Source organism: Leptopilina boulardi, unplaced genomic scaffold (assembly GCF_019393585.1).
Source record: "Leptopilina boulardi isolate dan_hultmark-lab unplaced genomic scaffold, ZJU_Lbou_2.1 LbouV2_31, whole genome shotgun sequence".
NCBI lineage: Eukaryota > Metazoa > Arthropoda > Insecta > Hymenoptera > Figitidae > Leptopilina > Leptopilina boulardi.
The window spans coordinates 1285398-1309239 of record NW_026137874.1 but is presented as its reverse complement, the minus strand read 5'-3'; the positions used below and the strand labels follow the sequence as shown (position 1 = coordinate 1309239).

Sequence of the window (23842 nt, the reverse complement as noted above, 5' to 3'; positions counted from 1 at the left end):
TTATTATATATAATAAAAAAAAATCAGCTGACTTAACATTCTGGAAAATTTGCTATTTTTTCATTTCTTTCCTTATTTGATTTTATTATTTATTTATAATTAAATTGTTATAATACTGAAGTAATACAAATATTATAGAATGATTTATATTTTTTTATTTATACTTAAATATTAATGTAAATACTTATTAATTTTATTTATATTATTTATAAAATATTTGTAAAAATATTGTATTAGGGTTTTTAATTTTTTTTAAATTTAAATTTTACCGCTCGGATATTAAGCCCTATGCACAATAACTTCGAGAATGTATTAGTGTCCTTTTTTATCTCATGTAACACGTTTGCAAATTAGTTGTGCTCAGGGCTTATGGACATATACATATTCTCATAAATATTTAAACATAATTTAATTTTCTTTTGACGATTACGAATATTTATATATTGTTCGATTCACAAAGTGAATATTTATTTAATTTCTGCATAGTGACTTAATAAATTTTTTGTATTATATGTTTAAAATTGGTGTATTTTTGTAAACGAAAATATTTGAGGTTATATTTATTTTTGACGATTGTGATTATTTCTGCCTATATATGGTAAAACTATAAAATTTACAAGAGAATTAAAATATCAATTATTAAAGAACCTTTCAAGGTTCTAGTGGTTTTTTTTATTAAGTTATTAAAATAACTACTTTTAAGATTTATTATTGTCACAACGAATTATGTAGTTTGTAGAAATGTCTGAAGAATCAGATTTACACGTTGACGCTGTGAGTTTATATTTTTATTTATTGCATTGATAGTTGTTTCTTTTTTTGTAAAATTTATTTCTTTTTACACCTCATTTTTATTCTGTTCTTTTTTTGGTGTATTTTTTATTTCATACTTCATTGCATATAGCCTTTTCAATTGAATTGTTTTTTTTCAGTCAAAAGTGTCGGAGAATGCTCCAGATTCACCGAAAAAACCAGTAAAATCAACGGCAGTTGTTAAATATTCAGCAGTACAAAATCCAGCGACTTTTGCTGAATTACAATGCAATACAAATTTAAATTTACCACCCAGCAATTGGTTAAGCAGTTCAGCCGAAAGTTATGGCCTTCAAAGCGACTGGTCATCGCAAAGCAGAAGTTTCTCGAGTTTTCGTATGGCGCACATGTTTCCCGATTGTGTTGGCGAAGTCGACGTTGTATCAGAGGCGGAAAATATAAAAAAACTTTTAAAAATGCCTTATAGTCATGGTGTTATTTCAATGGTTGTACATCGTATTGAAAATACACTTCTTTTAGATGATTTTGATGTTCATCGATATTTATTAAGACAAGCCGAAAGCGATTGGGAATGGCTAAAGAAATTTGTATGCGAACAAGTTTTTCAAAATCTTGGTCACAAGGAGAAACGTCTTTTTCATAAATCAAGTAGAAATACATTGCAACAGAAAAATTTAGTTTCAAAATTTCTCTATCATTCACTTGTTCTTGCTGATAAAAAGGAACAAGATGAAAAGCCAGAATTGCCAGATAGAAATGTTGAACAATCATTACCTGAACCACCACGTGAACAAGAATTGCCAGATCCAAATTGTAATCATAATTTTGCACGTAATGTTCTTTGGACATTTGAAAATATTCAAATGTTAATTGGCACTGATATGCCAATATTTGGTGGTCCAACTCATCCTTGTATTAGTCTAAGACTTAGAGATATGACAAAACCAATTAGTGTTCTGACAGGAATAGATTATTGGCTGGATAATCTTATGAGTAATGTGCCTGAAGTTATTATGTGTTATCATCTTGATGGGATTGTACAGAAATATGAATTAATTAAAACTGAGGATTTGCCAAATTTAGAGGATGCTAAATTTAGTCCCAAAGTCGTTAGAGATGTTGCACAAAATATTTTAAGTTTCTTAAAGAATAATGTTACAAAGGCCGGTCATACTTATTGGTTATTTAAGGGTAATTAAATTATTTACAAGGAAATTTTTTTACTTTGCAAAAACATACTTTGTTTATTTTTTTTTTCAGGTAAAGATGACGATGTTGTGAAATTGTATGATTTGACATCTCTTTGCAGTGAAATGAATGATGACAAGGGTCAAAGTCCATTCACTGTTCCCGTTGCAATGTTACTCTATCGTGTTGCACGAAATATGAAATATTCTTCGGACTATATTAAAAATCGTGGGACAATAAGAATGCTATTGAAAAATTGCATTCAGTTACTTGATAAAGAGAAATATCCTCAAATTGTAACATCAGCGCATTATATGTTATCTGATTTATACGTTCCAGCTGGAACTAATCCTGTTAATCCTGATTTAACAGAACAAAATGACGACGATGATACTCAAAGTGATACATATTCATCTCACGAGAGTGATAAAGAGTCTGATAAAATGGAAGAGGATGTCAGCGCGGCTATTAAATCTCTAACATTAACGAGAAGTAAGTTTTTTAAAAATTCAAAAACCCTTTTGAATATTTTTTTAATTCTATTTTTTTTTTACAGTTAAAGAACAACCGGAATATGAGGAATTCAAATATAAACCACCTCCAATTATTGGAACAGTTGAAGAAAGATGTAAAATAGCCTTGGAACATATTGCAAGTGGTCTCGAGTGTCTTAAATATTTTCCAATTCAAGATGCATTTGATGAGGATCAACAAAGTGAGGAAAAAAATCAAAAGGAGAAACAAAGAGAGTCAGAGGATGTTCAACAAATGGCTAATCCTTTTCAAGCAATTCCATTGCCTTATATTACGACAAAAAATGAAACATCAAATGTTCAAAATAATAGTCCAAGTCATAATAAAAAGAAGGCTAAACAAAAGAAGAAAAAAGCGGAAAAAAATGTTCTTAAAACTGATGAATTAGAAGAAACATCGAGAACATTGCTTTGTAAGCCAGAAACTCTTCCAACATGGCAAGCACCAAAAAAAAGTGATAATTTAAGTTGGAATGCTCATTTAAAAACTCTACTCTATGAAAAGGCTTCATTAACAATTGGTGTATTGGCAGAATATGAATATTCAAGTAAAAATTATGGTGCCGCTTTGTGTTACATTGCAGCAGTTTTGCGTTGTCAAAAAATATTGGCATCATTCTGTTGGATTAATAATGAGAATATGATGAGTTATTTTTTGGGAAGAGCTGGCGATTGTGGTTCAATGACCGTTCATGATTGGAAAAATGTCGAGAAACATAGAAATGATTATAAAATGAAAAATGAAACAACTCGAATTATTGACGATATTTTCTCTCAAGAAGAATTGGAAAATTGTAAGATTTTTTTTTATATTACCAAAAAAAAATGTGTCTTTATTTTTAAAATGGTGAGAATAATATATTTGTCTTTTTTTCCAGGTGAAGTAGAATTACTGCCTAAAAAATTTGAGAGTAAAGAAAGTACATTTGTTGATTCTTATAAATGTTACGAAAAAGCATTGGCTTTACAGCAACCTAATGTGGATCGAAATAATCTTTTAAAAAGAGTGGGAAATATTCATAATGAACTTGGCGTTTTATATTTAAATAAAGCGACTGGTAAGTTTTATTTGCTTTTTACGATAATTAAAAATTTAATTAAAATTCTATAAATAATAATTTATTTTTAGAACTATCTTGTGAGTCAGAAATTGAAGATTCAAATTCTTCTAACACGGAAGTAGCAGCTTTTTTTGAACTCTCAAAAACTCATTTAGAGGCTGGTTTAAAAACTTTCGAAGCAGTTCACGATGAGGCGAATCAAGCTCTTTTGCATGCAAATATTGGACGTTTAATGCGATCGAAAGCTCATGTTCAAGTTAAAGAACGATCGGCGGAACGTCATTATTATGAAAAAGCTGTTGTATGCTATCAAAAAGCACTTCAAGTTCTTGGATTTAGAAAATGTAATCGTGAAATTTGGGACAATGTGACTTGGGAATTATCAACGACACTGTATTTCATGGCAACACTTTTACAAGATTCCCCCGAGATTGAAAATAAGGTATTTTATTATTATAATTAGTATGATATAATTATTTAATAAATTACAATATAAAATATTTGTTTTTTTTTATAGAGCGAAGAAGAATTGGAACGAGAAGTTGTAGAAATTTTAAATAAAGCATTAAAATTTTGTGATACAAAATTTTCCGGCACTCGTCTGCCAATTTATCAATTTCGAATGGCTACAATTCAAGAAAGATTGGCATCACTTTATCATAGAGTATACACAAAAGTAGATGCACAAATTGACAGTGCTAAGCGAAAAAAAAGTTTACAATTGTGTGAATTAAATTATGAAAAGGCAGCTAAACTATTTCTCACTTTAGAGCAAACTAATGAGTTCTTGAGTGTACAATTAAAAAGAGTGGCATTAACTGAATATCAGGCGGAAAGTAAGTTTTTTTCCATTTACAAAAACAAAAATATATTTTTTTAAACTAAAAAAAAACAGTTTAATATTTATATAAATATTTTATATTTTATCTTCTTTTTACAGTAACCACGGCGATTAATAGTAAGCTTAAAGCGTATAAGAATGGACTTAAAATAATTTTACAGTGTCGAGCAGCTATAGATATTTTATATGAGAAGAATAAAAATGATTTGCAAATTAAGGAGAATGAAAAAATGAAAATTGTCAATAATGAAAATAATATTGATGATAATACGGAAAATGAACAAAAAATGGAGGAGAAAAAAGAAATTGAAAATGAAGAAAGTTTGATAAATTTACTTGAAAAGAGATTACAGTTCATATTACGATCATTAACAAAACTTAATTTGAATAATAAAAACGTTTCATGCCTTAAAAAAGAGTGAGTAAAATATTAATTACGTAAAAAAGGATTTTTTTTAATTTTCAATTTAAAAAAATATTAAATGTACTTTTATATTAAAAATAAACTACAATTTTTGTTAATGAAACTTATTTTTTTTTTTTTTGTTTAGGTCCGAAAATCGTGTGGATTTGTATAAGCAGTGCTACAGTTTGGCTTTGAGGCAAGAACAGTATTCTGGCATTGATTTATTAAAACATATATCAAAAACTTTACAAAAAATCGAAGAAATAATTTCAGATTTAGTATAAGGAAAAAATACTGCAACGCTACGGCAAAAAAAACTTTGCAAACAATCGAAGAATTTTTTAAATGTTTGGGTATATATTATTTTCTATTTTTTCAAGTACGACTTTTAATTACTTTATTATTTTTTACTTTAAAAGAAAGATAACTTATCCGGAAAAGAATTTATTGCAACGTGCAACAAAAAAGAAACTTTTTCAAAAAGTTAAAAAAAAAAAAATACTATAATAATTTGTTAATTTGCATTTTTTTCAAATACTTTTTTTTATTTTCATTTCTTTTATTCAGAGATGAGAAAAATCTTTTGGAGTAGATTTATTGCGACATACTTAAAAAGAAAAAAAAATTGCAAAAAGAATCTAAGAATTGCGAAAACTAACGTTCCTTTTAAACAATAATTATTTTTATTTTTATGTTTTACTTTTTAATTATTTAATTACTACTTTTAAATATTCAAGGTTGTAATGACTGTGATCAGTGTCAATGTGATACTTGACATTTTCTTATAATGTAAATATCGATGAAACATTATTTATGATACAGCTAATTTATATTGTGAAAAATAGAAATAGTGCAGCTTCTTGTTATTTTCGAAAGATGGTTTCCAATATCAATAATAAAAAAGTAGAATAACTTTTATATTAAACAATTGTTTTAATTAAGAGTTATTTATTAAATAATAGTGACTTAAATTATGCTTTTGCAAGAAAATAATTTTTAATTATAAATTTAAATCAAATTCTAAACCCTTTATTTTTAATTTTATTTCTTTTTATTTATTTTTAATTTAATTTTTTCTTATTTCTTTTTAATTTTATTTTTTCTTATTTATTTTTAATTATTATTATATTGTTAATATTTTTTATTATAATGACAATTTTTAATTCCATATTTAAATTGACAAAGGCAATTTATTTTATTCTTTTCAGAATGAATTTTTTAAAAGAGAATTCAAATTTTTCGCGCTCTTTTTTCAAGTACCAACCTAACAAAAATACTCAATTCTCGTTTCTTCTATATTATTTCCTATGATTGTTTTCTAAGTAATTAATTAATGAAAATGAAATTTGATTTTAAAATTATGATTAATTATTTATTAACAATCGAAATAAGAAGAACATTTTAAAATAATAATGAAGTTTTTGAGATTGTGTGATGCGATTGTTGGCAGCCATTTTGGCAAGCAGTTCACTCTTCTCCCGGACTTGCCTGTGATCACATCGCGCTCCTCATTTTTCACATTGAAAGTAAGTTTTTCCTTTTATTTACAGATATAAACGTATATTTTTTGTAAGAAAGTGATTATTATCATTTATTAAATAATATTTCAGTGAATGACAAGTCTGCAAGTTCATAAAAGTGTAAATATGTTGATTTCTAACCAACAAAAGAATTCGCAAAAAATTTTCAAGATGGCGTCATGTCTTTGAAACTTTTGGAGGGAAACACTGCCACAAAATTTTCTCAACATATTTTTCGTGTTTCAACATTGTTAATCGGTGAGTACAAAATATTTAATAGTTTTTTTAAAATTTATAAAATTTTATAAATTGTAACATATTTTCTATTGTTTGCTGTAATGGCAAATTGATATCTTACTGGTTATTTTCGTCTATAACGAAATATGTTTGCCTGTTATAAAAATGTTTAAAAATTTATTTTCGACATTTGTTTTACGATTTTTTTTTGTGTAAATTTAAAGAAATAAGAGAAATTTGCTCATTTATGGTATCTTTATAGACAAGTAAAACCAAAATGATTACCATGATTACTAAAATATTATAGGTTAAGTCGTTAAATGTTTGATAACTTTTGTATATGGAAAATTTTTTTTATTGAATAATTATAATTAAATTTTATAATTATGAGGTTACTGACGCTATACTTTATAACCTCAAATATTGCATTTTTTAAAATTAATTATTAAAATTGTTTAAAAGTATTTTAAAGATGATAGTTGTAAAAATATAATTTTTTAGTAGTGGGAAAATTATTTTTCGGTAATCAATTATGCTGATTTAATGTGATCATAATTTGATTGATATTAATACTTAATATATTCGTTTTAAATAGTTTTCTACTATTTCCACTTTTTAATTTAAAACAATTTATAATTTTTTTTTGAAGTTTTCTTTATTAATTAGTGAAATTAGTAATAATTTTTTTTCAAAATTAAGTTGATAAAAAAATTTATCTGATTCAAATAAATCGGTTACATGACTATTATAAAGTAAATATTGATTTGTATCAAATAATTATTATTTTGAGATGGTATTTTTTCAAATACAGAAATCATTGGTTCAAATATAGTTTATTTAATTCAAATAAAAAAATTATTTGGTTCAAGTAAATATTTATTTGATAATAGTCAAGTAACTGATTATTTAAATAAAAAAAAATTGTTTATATATTTCTAAAAATTTAGATTTAAAAATTTATCTATAACAGCGAAAGACAATTAATTGATTCAATTTTTTTTTGTTATTAAAGTTTTTGAAATGAGTTATAGTTCTAATTATATATTTTATAAACTTTTTAATTTTATTAAAAACTTTATAATATAAAACAGGAAAATTAATATTATATATAAAGAGATTAAAACTTTTAAAAAGTAGCTTTAACTTTTTTGAATCGGGGTTGAATGATTTTTATAAAAATAATTTTTATTACAAGTTCCACAATATTATTTTAATATAATTAATACAAAATATAGATCAATTTATGACTTTATGTTCCATTTTATTTTGCGAATAGACTATTTTGCTATATATATTTTAAAATCTGAATGAAAGTTCTGTTACAAAAAAAAGAAGATCCGCATAAATTACAGCTTTTCAGAAATTGGAACGTGGTAGCCTGGATGTGCTGAATTTCGAATAAACAGGCGGTGCGTGCTCGGTTTTATAAATGGTCTCGTTGCGATCATGTCCTAAGTTTCACCTTTAGAGGGCCGTTGAGGGTTAATAGTACCGTATAACTATAAAATTTATGCACGAATATGTATTATATGTATATATAATGCACTTTATGTGTATATAGAATGTGAGAAAATAATGTTCAATATATGCATCTTTAAAGTCTGTTTTTATAATTTTTTTTTATTCTTTATTCAGCCAAAAATAATTAAAGTACATTATTTCATTGAAAATTTATTTTTAAAAAAAGTATTAGAATTTAAAAAAATAATATTTTGCAAAAAAAACACGCGATAACAAAATATACATATAAACTGGCTTATTTCAGAAAGTGAAACAAATAAAGATAAATTTATAATTCAATTTTCGACTTTACAAACTTTGTCCTCATTTTAAAATGAAATTAAGCTATTCTTCTTGATGCGCCGTTAGTATATGAAATTTGCTCTAAAAATTTAATTTTCTTACTTTTAAAACTATATTTTTATGCGTCCAATTCTGCATTTTTTTTACTTTTTTTTATAAACCAAAGTTTTTATAAAAATTCAAAGAATATTTAAAATCAAATTTTTATATATAACAATTAAAATAAAATAATTGGAATTTAGATAAGTAAGCAAACAACTGTGTGAGAGACAGCAATATCCTGCCTCTCATTCAAGATTGCATAAGGTAACAAAAAAAGGGAAGAGAAAAAAAAAATTAAGATTATACGTTTGCGATATTACAGGGGGGAATTGCACTACGTGACCATTTGTAGAACTGAAAATCGTCGATTTGATTTATCACCGGGAAACGGCAAGAAACAATAACTACTGTTTCGTGGCGAAATTGCATCTCGAATCCAGAAATACGAAAGATTATTGTCATAACCACTCTTATGAAAAAAAAAAAAAAAAACAGATAAAATTATAAATTTTTGATCATGAAAAAAAGAGATTCTTTTTTTTATTTAATAACGAGAGGGGATAATTTTATTATAAAAATTTGAAAAATTTAATAATTTGTAAACTTGAGTGTTGAATTATAAGGGATTATTAAAGTCGTTGATAATTCTCTGAATTATCAGAGCAAAGCATTTTGGCGAGCAATATAGGCGTTATTGTTGTAAATGGCGTTGGCCATCGTAAACAAGACACGCGGATTGGATATATAGGGAGGGTTTTGCGGTTGCTGTATAACAAGCCAGAGCGTCGGGAACGAGCCATCGTAACTAAATTATTTCGAGTTAGCCATGAGACAATATTTTACCTAATGTCACTTTTCTTCATTCTCGCCATATTATACCCGGAAATTGAATTTTAGAAAAAACATATTATAAAAATGAATTTTAATTAAAAATTTTTTTTTATTTTTCAGTCAATGTCCAAATGAAGAAGACGATGGACATTGTTCTCGATCTGCGAAGAAGTGCAAAAAAAAAGAAAGAGATCATATTTCTCACAAAGGATTCACCGATAGGTGAGTCTTTTTTTTCCCAAATTTTTAACTTAATATGAAGAGATTAAATGATTCTTTTATATTTTATAAGGGAATTTCTGTAATAATTAATTTTTTTTTTATTAGTTCTTGAAAAAAAGTCACAATTCAATTTTTATGTTTGTTAATGTCTGACTTATATTACTGTTCGTTCATCAGGAATAGTAGTATAACTGCGAGTGTGGTCAGACCGGTGTGTAATAAATTTTCCGAATATGTAACGACGACATGACATACCTGTTTCTATGTGTGAAATGAAAAAAAAAAGAAATAGAATTGTCAAAATAAAAGAATGATGAATTATAAAAAGTTCATAAATCTCTTTATTATAAAACCGTATAATTAGAAAAGAAACTATTTTACAATAACGAAAAAAAGTCCGGAAAAAATAGTTACTAGTTACTAATTACTATGTTACTCTATACTATATTACTATATTAATAGTTGTGTTACTAATTTAGTTTTTAATCGAAAATTTAGATATCATAAACTATAAAATATTACATACAAAAAAAATTGAGGTTATCGATGTTTAATGTAACTTTTGCTCGAGGATGAAGTCTAGAGTATCCGTAAACAGGAATTTCAAAAAAGACAAGACAGAGTCTCTCGATCGATGAGTCTGCCTGAAGGCTTTCCCCCTTATCTATATGTCTCATTCATTTCTCTTTCCCCACTTTATACGAAGTAAAGTTTTCCAAAACTCTACAATGGATCTCACAAGTCAATATTTAATCGTGAAGTAGTCTCTCTCTATCCGGTTTTAGAATCATCTCTATATGGATAAAAAATCACATATTTTTTTTCTTGACTTTTAATTATATTTCGCGTGAAAAAAGGGGGGGGGAAAAGAAAATTGGTCCACAGGGATACATATTTTAAATATTTAAATATATATAGAAAAAGTTTGGAAAGATAAAAATTTTTTTCTTTATCACTCTGAAAAGATAAATATATTTTTTGTTAACATTTTTATTCAATATTAGATAAATTAATTATATTTTTAATCCGTAAATCCGATATTAAAATTTTGAGATTTTAAAGTTAAATATTTTTGACGTGACTCGAAAACTTTTTATGATTTTTGTGTTATTTGATTAGTTTAGGTTTAGTCTCGATGCCACATTTATTTTTATCAAATTTGGAAATGAAATTTTTTATAGTTTTCTATATTACCGAGCGGTTAAAGGTTTTAACTACATGTTAGTACAGCGCTGACAGTCTTTTAATTTTTTTTTGCAGATTCTATCCTCGATGGATTGTGGTGTCACGTACTTCAAGGATAAGGACAAAAGGAAAAAGGGACATCTTATCAGGAAGGACACAGGATTCTCCAATTTCAGACTATTTAGAACTCGGTCTATTTTTACGGTTATTTTTCACATTTTCTAAATGGAAATTTAACTTGAAAGTAGGGATCTCTGGGGACTATTTAGTTTTGAAAGAAAAATCTCCTTGAAGCTGAGAATTCGTCATTATAAGGTAAGGTTTTTAGCTTAATTTTTGTTTTAATATTAAATTATTTGGTTAATATAACCAAACTATTAAATTTTCTAACACATTTTTTGCAAAAAAAAAAAATTTTATTTTGTCAATTTAAAAAATAATCTTTTGAAAATAGCATGGTAAATCGAGAGCATGGTTGTTTTATATTCCCTTTTTTTTCTTGTCGTTTTTGTGTACCTTTTTCTTCATTCTTCGGGTCTCCTGTTCTTTGGAGAAAGTCTGATGACATTGTAAAATATGCAAACCCTCGCGGTTAGTTACTCGACGAAGCACGCGCGTTGCAACTCTTCTCTCTCTCTCTCTCTCTATTTTTCTATCGCTCTTTTTCTTTCTATTTTCAAAATTTCGTGGTAGGAATATTTATTTTTTTTCAAAATATGATAATAAATTATTATTTAATGACAAAATTGAAGTGATTTAATTATTTTGCTCATAATTATTATATTTAATATTATATAAATAAAATAATAAATGTATCATAATTTAGTTTCAATTTACGCGATAATATGTAAAATTTTCTGATGTTTCAAGTATATAATATCGCAAATATAATTACCTGTCAAAAATTTATCCCATTTAATAAGTGGAAGCGTGTCGTTGGAAAGGGTCTAATTATTTGTTTCAAAGATGATAATTAAGTTTCTCTTCTCTCTTGAACTTAACTAATCAAGTCTCTTTGCAAGAAGCTAAAGAACAGCGGAGTATAAAATCTAGATGAGTTAATTATACACAGTATAAATTCAGTAAATCGAAAATCTTGAAATTCTCCCGCGTGTATTTTAATTGCGTTTTATAAAATCATTTATTAATAAGTATCGTTTTAATTTGAAATTGAATATAATGTTTAATTTTGTTGATTAAAAGTGATTCAATTGAAATTGAACGCGTACGAAGATCGAAGAGATGGTAAAGAGAGAGGCAGAGAGAGAGAGAGAGAGGGGGGGGTCTCGGGTGACTGATTTTGAGCCTTCATTATAAACCCCAGCCTTTTGCTCGTTCTCACGTTGCTAATTATGTAGGCTCGGCAAATCTAATTGCACTTTGGTTAAATTAAATTTAACACTTCAACTATTTTATCTTTGCTTAAGATTTTTTTTTAATATATATATATTTTCAAGGGGATGATTTAAAAAATAATACTTAACCAAAAACAAATTTCAACATTTCACGTTTAATAATTATTAATGAGGTAATTTTCTGTTACTTGAGAATTTTTTTGATAAAATTGAAAGTTTTTGAAATTATTATATAAAATATTTTTTAGAGGATCTTAGATTTTTTTTTTTTTGGTTGATAAAATAGAAACTTTTTGAAAATAAAATATATTTTAAAAAATTTGTGTTTAAAAATACAATGTCAAAATGACTTTTTTCGGTCATCATTTATAATTAGGCGAGATATTTGTAGGTATCTTTTGATCCTTCCTCACGTTCGAGATATTCTTTTTCAATTAAAATATCGATGCATTTCTGAAAAATATAATTACAATTAATTATTTGCAATTAATTAATTAATTAATTACGTTTAAAGTTTAGTTTTTTTTACCTTTATGATTGATACTTTTGGATTGAATTTTGTATTCAATTGATTTAAAACTTCGATTAATAGTTGTTGATGTTTCAAAATTTTTCTTGTTTTCATGACTCTGACAATTGCCGCTTGTATCAATATTTTTCTATCCTCCTCAATATGTTTTTCCGTATTGTCAACTTCAATTTTTTGTTCCGTTTTTAATGGTACATTTAAATTTACCTTGAGTTTCTTACTGAAATAAGAAAATCAGAATTATTTTTGTTGGATTAGAATTTTATTTATTGAAACTTACTTGTTGTAGCCTTTAAAAAGTTTAATAACTGAAGATGGTGTCAGATTTTTCTCATCATTGGTAGTTAATACTTTGGATTTTAGAATAATTTGTAGTACCTATAATATAATTTATTATTATTATTTTTTTCTAAATTATTCTAATTTTTGTTCATAATTACCTGAATTAATAAATTGAAATCAATTTGCGTCTCTTCTTGCAATTGTTGTATTGTATAGGACAATGATGAATTGTACAAAAGAAAGATAGTCATTTGCATTGTCGAGACTTGCATTATGTATTTGTTCTTGAAGCAATTTGTATGTAATTCACCCTTTGACAAATTATACATCCAAGTTAATTTTCTTCCACAAAATTGAGAGCTATAAAAACAGGTAAACTTTTGCAGGCATTTCTCCAACTTAAAAGAGAAAAAAAAAATTAGTTTGTTTTACAAAAAAAAGGGATAAAAATTTAATTTTTTCTTACTTGATTTGGTAGTGCAAAAGTATATGAATTTTTAAAAGGCCACGAGCCAGATGAAAGTATTTGTACATTAAAATCCATTTCTAATGATTTAACAAATGACGCTGAGTTATTACGAAATTTTTCATTTAAATCTTTCGATATACCCATATCGTGAAACATTCGTTGTAGTTTTGACGTGTACTCAAATCCACATGTTTGTTTGAGCTTTGAAATCATTGAAGCCTCTGCGTCATCACTTGCTGACATGTGATTTATCAGACGCTTTGCCAAAAATTTACAATAATATTTTTCAAAGACATCTTTATCTTCTAAATATTTGAAAATTATCATCTGTGTAAAATGTGGAATTAAAAAAAGGGTATTTTTTTTTTTTAAAAAAAAGTGTTTTGAAAAAAAAACTTACCCCTTGATTAAGAGCATCTTCCAATTCATTTTCTTCTGGATTTTTGCTACTCGTTTTCAAAAGTATATCACAGTATTTAGCTAATAATTCCGAGGACTTGCTTGACGTTTTTGATGATTTAGTAATTGCATTATGATTGATAAAACGAATGCAAGCTCTGTCGAGCATTGATTGAAATCCGTTATCATTATTAAATGATTTGTTGATTAGATTATTGTGTTTTACATAAATATCCAATATTTCCTTTGTATACAATTCTGGATCCTAGAAAAAAAATTTTTTTTTTTTCAATTATGATTTTAATTCAAATAATAATTATTTTAATTATATCCCCAAAATCTTACATTAATTGCCGCATCTGCACATTTATCTAAAATAGAAAGACCATCTTGTAGGACAAAATTTTCAAAAATTATTTTCAAATCAATTAAACCATTGGGTATTTTTGATAATAATTGATACATTCTCGTTAAATCGGTTGTTCGCCAAGAAACCAAAAATATTATAAATTCACAATTAAATTCATTAATATATTTTCCAATAAGAATTTTTTCACAAGCTTTTTGAAGACGATCATGTGTCGATGGATGTAAATAAATTTGAACACGTTTTGTTTCCTCTTGTAATCGTTCCTCAACTTTTTTCATATATTCCGATATTGTATTTGTTGATAATAAATTGAGACTTTCTTGTAAATAAAAATGTTCCGTTTCATTGATAAATAGATTTTCAAATGAATTTTCATAAATTAAATTGTTTGTCGATAAATTTGAATTTAAACCCAACTCAACATAACAATTTATCACACCACTCACTAAACTAGTGTTTATCAATTCACCATGACGTTCGCGTTCTATTAATTGAAGCACAGCTGCTGTTACCTGAAAAGGAAAATTTTGTGACAAAAATTGATTTTTTTAATTGTTAGATAATTAATTATGTTTTTTTTTTTTTTTTTTAAATAAATGTACCTGTTTTTCAAGATGTTTAAATACATGAATTTTCCATAAATTCATAGCGAGTTCATAGATTTGATAAATTTCTGTACTTCCTTCTTCGGTTTCTCTTCGAACCCAATGTCGATTTAAATACGAACACACTCCGTTTAAAACTTTTGAACTAAAACGATAATCCTCCCATTGTTTTGTATAGAAAACCAAAATGTCCTCGTCGACTAAATTAACTGCACCCTTTAAAAAAAAAAAAAAAAAAAAAAAAAAAAACAGGAATTTTTCGAGGGAAACAATAAAGAATAATTTTTAAAGGAAAATAAAACCTTTTGCAATTTGTCGAGATAATTTTCAATGAAATTAGTTATACGTGTATAAAGTTCAAAACCCAAAACTTGTGCTCCAATAATTGTTGGTTTTTTATTATTTTGTGGTCTAACTGGAGGAGCATTCATTTGAACTTTTGTACAATAATTATAGACACATGAATACATAATCATGTATTTTTGACTTGACATAGATTCTCCTTTATAAATACTTTCAACTCCATCTTTAACTTGAATCCATATATTATCCAGCATCTTATTTGATTTGTTTACTGATGCTTTGTCATGTTTTTTTGCTGGTCTTCCCATTTTGAGTAAAAGTGTTTCTTCACAAAATATCCAATTCTGAAAAATCGAAAAATAAATCAATATTTAATAATAATAATAATAATAATGAATTTATTTTTTTTATTATTATTAATAATAATAAAATTAAAAATACAGTTTTTCGGAGAAAAAAATATATAAATCAAAGTTTTCTTATCTCTTATCTTGGTTAGAAATTTATATCTATAACAGGGAAAACTTTAGAACTGATCTACCCTCTAAAAGTCTAAATTATTCTCAAGGGTTTCGAAGGGAAACATTTCCTCAGTTTTAGGACATGTGACATATATCCAAATACAAAAGTTTCATTGTTGAGAGGTGAGTTGAAATTCACAATCCCTTGGGTCTTTATTCTGAGTCTGGAGAAACAGTTTTGGAGGACAACTCCTCCACTTCTCTCTTATATATATATATATATTTATTCTCTATTCGCCTTTCCCCTTATTTCTTTTGTTCAAGTTCATCGTGAAGAGGGATGACAACCCCGTGTCTAAAAAGTAACTTTATAATCCAAATTTTCTCCTTTTCATAGTAATGGTGCGAAAATGAAAGTAAAATTAGGTGCGCGTATGGATTAGGGAAAAATGAGCAACTTTAATATAAAAAGAAAAAAAATTGACAATTTATTCTTCAGCGAAAGTTAAATTAATAGATAATTATTTTTTGTAGACTGAAAACGAAAGGAAATTGAAAAAAAAATTAATCTCGAAACAAAAAAAATATTAGTACTTTATTAAAAAAAAAAAAAATTTCTGGTTCGGTTATATATTTATCTCAGAGCTAAATAAATATTTATTTACTTCAAATAAATTTTATATGATAAATAAAAATTTTATTCGAGCTAAATAAAAATTTTATTTGCGCTAAATACATTTTTTTTTTATTATTTAAAACAAAAAATTATTATCGAGACAAATATATTTTTACTTGTTTCAAATAAATTTTATTTATCTGAAAAAAATATTTATCTCGGATGTATGATTCATATAAATCGCTTAAACAATAAAAATGAAGAATTATTATTTTTTTTTTTTATTTTATTTCATCGTATATTGAGAAATTGTCGGCACTTTAGTTTTTGTCATGTTGGAGAAAGATGATAATCATGAGGTATTTGAGGTTGAGAATTATACACGACATTCCTCAGATGTAGAGAATATAGTTATGGGATTAAATGTATGTATGAGGGACCATGACAACTGGTTGCGCGTACATACGTGGCAAAAAAAAAATAAAAAAAAAAGAAAAGAAAAAAAAAAATTACAATTTACGAGTCACGACTATGGAGCGCGACGGGGGATCTAATTGTTAATTATATGACTACCGTTGAAAGTGCAAACAGAATAACTGCGTTTTCCCCTTGAAGCAAAAGGGTTGAACATACCAGCGTGTCTACAGTGACAGTATTAAGCTTGTTCTGAAAAATACCCGTTTTTATCTTTATTTTTGTAAATTAGTTACATTTTTATTTTCATTGCAAAAAAAAAAAAAAAAAAAAAAATATTTCAACAGATTTTTTCTGAAAAAAAATTTTAATTCCATTTTTATTTTTTATAAATAAATAAATATAATAATAATAAAAATAATAATAATAATAAATTAATATAAATAAAAGTTTAAAAATTACTTATTTGTTAATAAAATTAAATTTTAATTGTTGTTCTTTTCTATATAATTTTATTACAATATCAAAAGAGATGCAATACGAAAAATAAAATATAAAATTAAATAATTCTGAAAAATTGAGAAATTATTAAATTTTAATTAAATTTATTATATAATATAAAATTTTAATTATTTTATTCAAACATAACCTAAATTTTTAATATGGATAAAATTATCGAAAATTTTTATTTATATAAATTCTTTTTGTAAATAAAAATATATCGATCCTTCTATCAGTGCCCTTGAAGTGACTTAAATAATTTTGTCAAAACATATATAATTAGAATATTAAAAAAAAAAAAAAATAATAAATTGACTTACCTTACACTTCTTATAATTTCATGAAGGTTACGTTTTAAATTTTCCTATAGTACTTGAAAATAATTCTTTCTTTATTTTTCTCTGTGAGAGAGAAAAAGAAATAAACAGTTATTTAACAGAATTTCAATTTGAAACACAACCTTAATTTTTGACGTGAAATTAGCTATTAATTCATATAAACTATTTTCTTGATCTATTTAAGCGGAAAATTTAAACAACTTTATTTAGCGAACCAAAAAAAAAAAAAAAAGTTTGATTACACAATCATCAATCAACTGTTATTGTTGATTGTCGAAACAAAATATTTTTCTCAGTGTGTTTCAGTTTATAATTTTTCCTATAAGTAATAAATTTGAAATTTAATTTATATATAAATGATAATAAGAATTTTTTTTATAGAATTTATATATATTTAACAAATATTTATTCAAGGGAATTTATATCAATTTTTTTACTTAACAAAAATTTTTAATTTAGATAAATTTTTTTAAACACAATTTTCATTTAAACAAATTTTTATTTAACGAAATTACTCTCAAAATTCAGTTAAATTCGGCCCCAATAGAATTTTCGCTTTATAAAATTCGGTTAAATAGAAATTGTGTTAAACAAAAATTTGGCTAAATACAAATTTTCGATGTAAAAATTTTGGTGCAATAAATTTATAAAATTCAGTTAAATAGAAATTCAGTTAAATGAAATTTAGATTAAATAAAGATTCAGTTAAATTCGGTACAATAGAATTTCCACTTTATAAAATTCGGCGCAATAGAATTTTTATTTTATCGTATTCATATAGAAATTCTGTTAAATAAAATTTAGGTTAAATATAGATTCGGCTAAATTCTGCCCAATAGAAATTCCACTTTATAAAATTCGGTTAAATAGAAATTGTGTTAAACAAAAATTTTGCTAAATAAAAATTTTCGATGTAAAAATTTTGGTGCAATAAATTTATAAAATTCAGTTAAATAGAAATTCAGTTAAATGAAATTTAGATTAAATAAAGATTCAGTTAAATTCGGTACAATAGAATTTCCACTTTATAAAATTCGGCGCAATAGAATTTTTATTTTATCGTATTCATATAGAAATTCTGTTAAATAAAATTTAGGTTAAATATAGATTCGGCTAAATTCTACCCAATAGAATTTCCACTTTATAAAATTCGGCTTAATAAAATTTATGTTGAATGAATATTCGGCTAAATTCGGCCCAATAGAATTTTCACTTTATAAAATTCGGCTAAATAAATTTTTTTTCTATTTAATATAAATTATGTTTAATAAAAAATTCTTCGATATAGAAAATTGGATTGAATAAAATATTCATCTTTTCCAATGTAGGGCATTCTATATCTATATAAAAAAAAAATTTGTTTGGAATAATTTTTTTTGGGATTAAAAAAATTAATATTCAAAGAAACGAAGGACAAAGTTAATTTGATTTGATCGAAAAAAAAAAATTAATTTGTTTATTTGAAAATAATCCTTTCCCTTTCGGTGTAGATCGGTTTAGTTCGGGTTGATGAAGACGGGGAAGTAAAGGGAACTATAGGAGCTTTCGGAGTTAGAGAATCGCGCACGTTATTCAGTGCAGCGGTGACTCTCATAGTGGGTGTGTTATTTTGTGACGGTGATATAGTATAGAAATAAGCCGGCTTTTCACGAAAACAACACGAAACGTGATATAGTATACGAGTTTATCCGTTCTTGCACATTGGCTGAAAGCCTCAACGTGACCAAATTTAAATTCCCCCGGCGGGGGAATTTTTTTTTTCTCTTTTTTTTTCTCTTTTGAAAATCTAAATTTTAACAAATTACTATGATGAAAATTTAGAAAATTTTCATTTCATTTTTACATTTTACATTTGTGAAAATTGTAATAGTGACAATGTGATTTTATTTTTGGATATTGTATTATTCATCGCTTAAGAAAAAAGTAACCACTGCAATTTGAGTAAAGGTAAAATAATACTTTAAAAAAATCAAAATGTGTGAATTTTGTTTTATATTTCTTTAATTTTTATTATTTAAATTGATAATTTAAATAAAAATTTCTATTTGAATTGAATTAAATCGTGAATTTTGTAAAGGGGTCTACTCGAAAAAAGTGTCATTTTTCCATAATGAAACTCTTACGGGGTTTTTTTTTGGAGTTGGGCCCTTTTCGAAATTCACGATTCAAATTATTTTCGAGAATTTTTTTTTTTAAAATTACGATAACTTTTAATTGAAAAATATTGTGTGATAAATATGATCGAAAATAAAATGTTAAACATTTTTGATGGACGTAAAAGGTAGAATGCATATTTAATTATTTTTGAATATATAAATTACAATGAATTTAAAATTCTCTAAAAATCTATTTCGTTTATTTATATCGAAATAAATTAAAATTCATATTTCACATGTTGAAATGAATTTCAATTTAGTTAGATAAATAAATTATTGAATGACAGAGTTGATTGTGTTAAAAAAAAAAATAATGGAAAAAAAGTTAAAAATGCATTCGAATAATTATCAATTAAAATGTTTTTTTTTTATTATCAAAAAATTTGCAATATAAAATATAATTTTAAATCATTTTTAAAACAATTTTCACACTTGTATATATATATATATATATATATATATAAAAAGGGATGTATATAGTTTTCTTCAGAAAATTTTCTAAATCGAATTTCAAGATAAGAAATCGTTCTTGTATTTTGTGGATTTTCTCGTTATATAAAAGCCCTCTTAGCGTGTCATCAACGAACAACGTCGATCAAAGATAAAGCTTTTTTCTCTAGAAATTGCACACTTTTTTGTAGCGTTACGCAATTTGTCAAACAAAACATCTCGTCGTTCCATTTTAAAATACTTTCATGGAAAATAATATTTTTAAAGAAATGTTTTTATAGAATTCAGAGAATTGTCACTTTTTTTTTTAAAAAAAAAAAAAACTACTCCACTTTATTTACATTTGACATAATTTACATTTTTAAAATAATAGAAAATAATTTTACTAATTAAACTACTTTTTTTTTAAAAAAAAAAGTAAATAAAAGAACTGAATTATTTTCTCTTAAAATTGGTTGCAGGGAATAAAATTTGTTCATATATATTTCAGTCACAATTTCATTCCCAGTGTGTCCTAACTGTATCTATATAGAGAGAGAGAGAAAAGTTTTACTTAAGTTGGCGACTTAACTGAAAAAGTTTTTCATCTTTTTATTCAAGAGTTGTTTAAAGCTCAGGCGCGAGAAGAGAAAGAGAGAGAGAGAGAGAGAGAGAAAAAAAAAGTGACTACACTAACAATAAGTTGAAAGAGGTTAGAGGTACCGTACTATACTCTCTATACCAAACAAAAAGGAGTATTATTGAGTTTCACTGAAATCGGCCAGCATACTGAAACGACGATTTGCTCTTGTTCTTTCTTTCTCTCACGAAAAGCTTAAAAAGTTCCTATTCCACTGTATAAAAGAGAAAAATATTTATCTATATATATAAATATAGAGAAAAATTGCATCAAATAACAAGTTCAAACACCAATGGTTCTTTCTCCTGATCTTTTATTCAAATAAAAAAGCATTGCCTCAGGGGTTTAGGAAAACAAATAATATTTGTTGTAATCTGATTCTAGTTTTTCTCTTGCAAAAAAATTTATTTACTAAAATATTCAGTTTAAAAAAATAAATATGGTAGCTAATTATCTTTCATTATGTTCTTAATGTTCCTTGATATAGAATTTCTGTTTCATATTCAATTTTTGGATTATTAATTTAAAAAACTCATTTTTATTTTTAAATTACAGTACGGAATATTGAATCAAAAATAGAATTTTTTTCGGGTTATTTATAAACACAGTCCCTTAAATGTGAAACGCATATATATATATATATATATATATATATATATATATATATATATATATATATATATACTCTGTGGATTTTCACAGGCACTGTGTGATTAAAAACCAGCTTACTTATTTTTGGATTAACGCGGTGAGGGAATGAAACAAATATGCAAAAAAAAAAAAAAAACCCCACTACAGCGCGGAAATTTGCACTTTGATTTCAGAAAAAAGTTTAAAATATATAATTAAAAACAGATTTATTGAAATTATCTCAAAGCAGAATAGAAGTATTTTATTATTTTTCTATATTAAAAAATTATTTTTTTTTATTATGGGTGAAAAATGTGTAACTAACCGTGCAGAAATTTTGCCAGGGCCCAGATCGGAGCCTGATTAGGCTGATCTATTAGGGAATGAAACGCCGTACCTGATGTGGCTCTGATTAGGTAATCCACATTTTCTGGTCGCCCTAATTTGGCCCTGATCAGCGTTTCATTCCTTACTAGGGCCCTGGTAGGGAAATTTCTACGCGGGTAAAAGTGAAAAATTCTTATGAATTTCCCAAGTAGAAATTGACCTACCAGAGCCCTAGTAGGGAACACCTGATCAGGGCCATATAAGGCGCGGCGTTTCATTTCCTAATAGGGCAGCCTAATCCGACCCCGATTTGGGCCCTGGCAACATTTCTTCACGGGTTTGTTATAAATATAATTTAGTGTTAATTTTAACATAATCTTTTGACGAGATTTTTCGCTAGAAAATATAATGAATTTAAATTAGGTTGCGTTGTATATGTGTATAGAAATGGAGTGTAATTTCGTAGAATTTAACTATAAGAGAGTAGCGTTCTTATATATATATATTTTGTTGCAAGCCTTTACATTTGGGCTCAGCTCACTTGAGAGGCAGCCCAGTATGGCAGTAACAATGGGTTTGATGGGAGCTTTCTCTCCGTTGGTTCTTGTTTATAGCAAGACACTAAAGCGAAGCAAATTACCTTCAGGAAAAATTGCTTGAGCTGCACATGTAAAGTTTAAGAACTATGAAAACCAAACTACTTTTTGGCGGAACAACGAAAATAAATGTGCGCCTTTTATACAGTTTCCCCCCCCCCTCCTCTTTGCGCTTCATGCACTTCAATTTCTTCAATAGAATTGACGATTAAAAAGTTTTACACAACAGATGAGAATATTTTTTTAGGTACTATTCGCGGTTTAATATTTATAAAAAAAATTTTTAAATTATAGAAAAAAAAAATTTAGTTCCTGACACAATATTTGGAATTAAAAAAGGTTTTAAAAATCAATTAGAATTTTCATTTAATAGAATTTCGTTAGGTATAATTTTCATTGAGCCGAATTTTATTTGTTCGAATTATTATTTTGCAGAATTTTCAATAAACCGATTTTCTATATTATAGAATTTTTATATAACCGCGAAAATTCACTTTACAGAATTTTCATTTGTCAGAATTTCCATCTAATCGATTTCCATATACTAGAGAATTTATACTTATTAGATGAAAAATTATTTAACAGAATTTCTAATTGATAGAATTTTCATTTGTCCGAAATTGCAAATGACCGAACAATCGATTTTGGCGCGATTTTTAAAATCAACCAATAATTGAAAATTATCCATAAAATTATGATTGGTTTTAAAAATCGTGCTTAAATCTTTCTGTTGATTATTTATTCGGCCATTTGTAGTATTTTTGCGTTTTGTAAGAAAAATATTTTGAATATTACAAAACAATTTAGTTGGCGCAACAAAACAGGTGTTGGCCAAATAGATTTTGTTTATTTTTTTATATTAAAAGTGGGTTTAAAATTTTAGATGTTTCGAATAATTTCAAATTTGATAAATTTTTGAAAAAATGAGTGTGTGGGAAAATTTGATGTTATATATACAGGTGTATATTGAAAATGGATACATGTGTTGGTTCACTCTATTACAATCGCGATAACGACAATGTAATTCCATAACATACCACTGCGGAAGCTATAATTTCTAGGTAACATATATCTCCTCTGATTTTAGTGCAAAATGTATTTACTGCATTTTGTTTAATAACAATAATTAATTTCTATTTATTATTTACATATAACTAGGTGGAATGGGAAAATTTACGTATATAGGTTTTGTTTGAATTATTCAAATTGACTAATGTTTAAGAGCCACGTTGACAATATTTGTTATAATTGCGTTTGCCCCACTAATTTCTAGTTATAAATTTTAATTCTAGAACTGATTTTTGATACTAAAATTAAAATATTTATTAATTGAATAGGTTTAACAAAAAAAGTATCTATTTTTTTTCGTGATTTTCAAATTTTTTAACCAGTTTAATATAGTTTCATATCCGATTTTCTTATTCCATATTGATTCAGAAAGTGTTGAATATGAAAATTTTTTCAGTCACGAAAAGCTCATTTTTTCCATTCGTGTTATATACATATTCGCAAAAAAAAAAGAAAAAAAAATTGTCAGGAGCTTGAAGTCTATAATTTATTACTTCACGTCTGTTATCATTGTTATAATATGGGTCTATATATGTATTCTTATTTCTACAATAATGAAGGGGAGGGAATAAGAAGCTCTATCCAAGTTGCTGAGGGGTGTTCTTGAAACTCAATTGAACGATCTCAAAGCGGGGTCGAATTGTAGAATTATATTCTTTGCGTGCTCGAAGAATTCCATTATCACTAAAGTGTCTTCCCATGAAATAAAAT

The 23842-nt window shown here is 25.9% G+C and overlaps 3 protein-coding genes across 5 annotated transcripts in view; 2 read left to right on the top strand and 1 right to left on the bottom strand.

The window, feature by feature from the left end:
- The first annotated feature begins 364 nt into the window (after positions 1-364).
- On the top strand, positions 365-5731 carry LOC127283269 (erythroid differentiation-related factor 1). Its single transcript, XM_051308005.1, has 9 exons — positions 365-774; positions 933-1965; positions 2035-2454; positions 2519-3289; positions 3374-3553; positions 3625-3998; positions 4074-4392; positions 4497-4815; positions 4949-5731. The coding sequence occupies exons 1-9, from the start codon at positions 742-744 to the stop codon at positions 5085-5087; spliced, it is 3588 nt and encodes a 1195-aa protein (XP_051163962.1). The 5' UTR covers positions 365-741; the 3' UTR covers positions 5088-5731.
- Positions 5732-6182: 451 nt separating this feature from the next.
- The window catches only part of LOC127283274 (uncharacterized), a 128394-nt gene continuing 110734 nt past the window's right edge, over positions 6183-23842 (top strand). The window contains exons 1-4 of one of the 3 annotated variants that reach the window (XM_051308012.1): positions 6183-6329; positions 6414-6581; positions 9357-9458; positions 10719-10958. The gene's annotated coding sequence lies outside the window, so the exon portion shown is untranslated. Of the gene's footprint in view, positions 6330-6413; positions 6582-9356; positions 9459-10718; positions 10959-18867; positions 19233-23842 lie in introns of those variants that run through there. The other 2 variants (XM_051308011.1, XM_051308010.1) reach the window with 2 other exon arrangements.
- LOC127283271 (cullin-1-like) lies at positions 12289-17415 on the bottom strand. The gene is made up of 10 exons (XM_051308007.1): positions 17268-17415; positions 14955-15299; positions 14650-14868; positions 14023-14559; positions 13679-13942; positions 13276-13605; positions 12968-13207; positions 12808-12905; positions 12528-12747; positions 12289-12451 (listed from the first exon to the last, which is right to left on the bottom strand). The coding sequence occupies exons 2-10, from the start codon at positions 15261-15263 to the stop codon at positions 12371-12373; spliced, it is 2298 nt and encodes a 765-aa protein (XP_051163964.1). The 5' UTR covers positions 15264-15299; positions 17268-17415; the 3' UTR covers positions 12289-12370.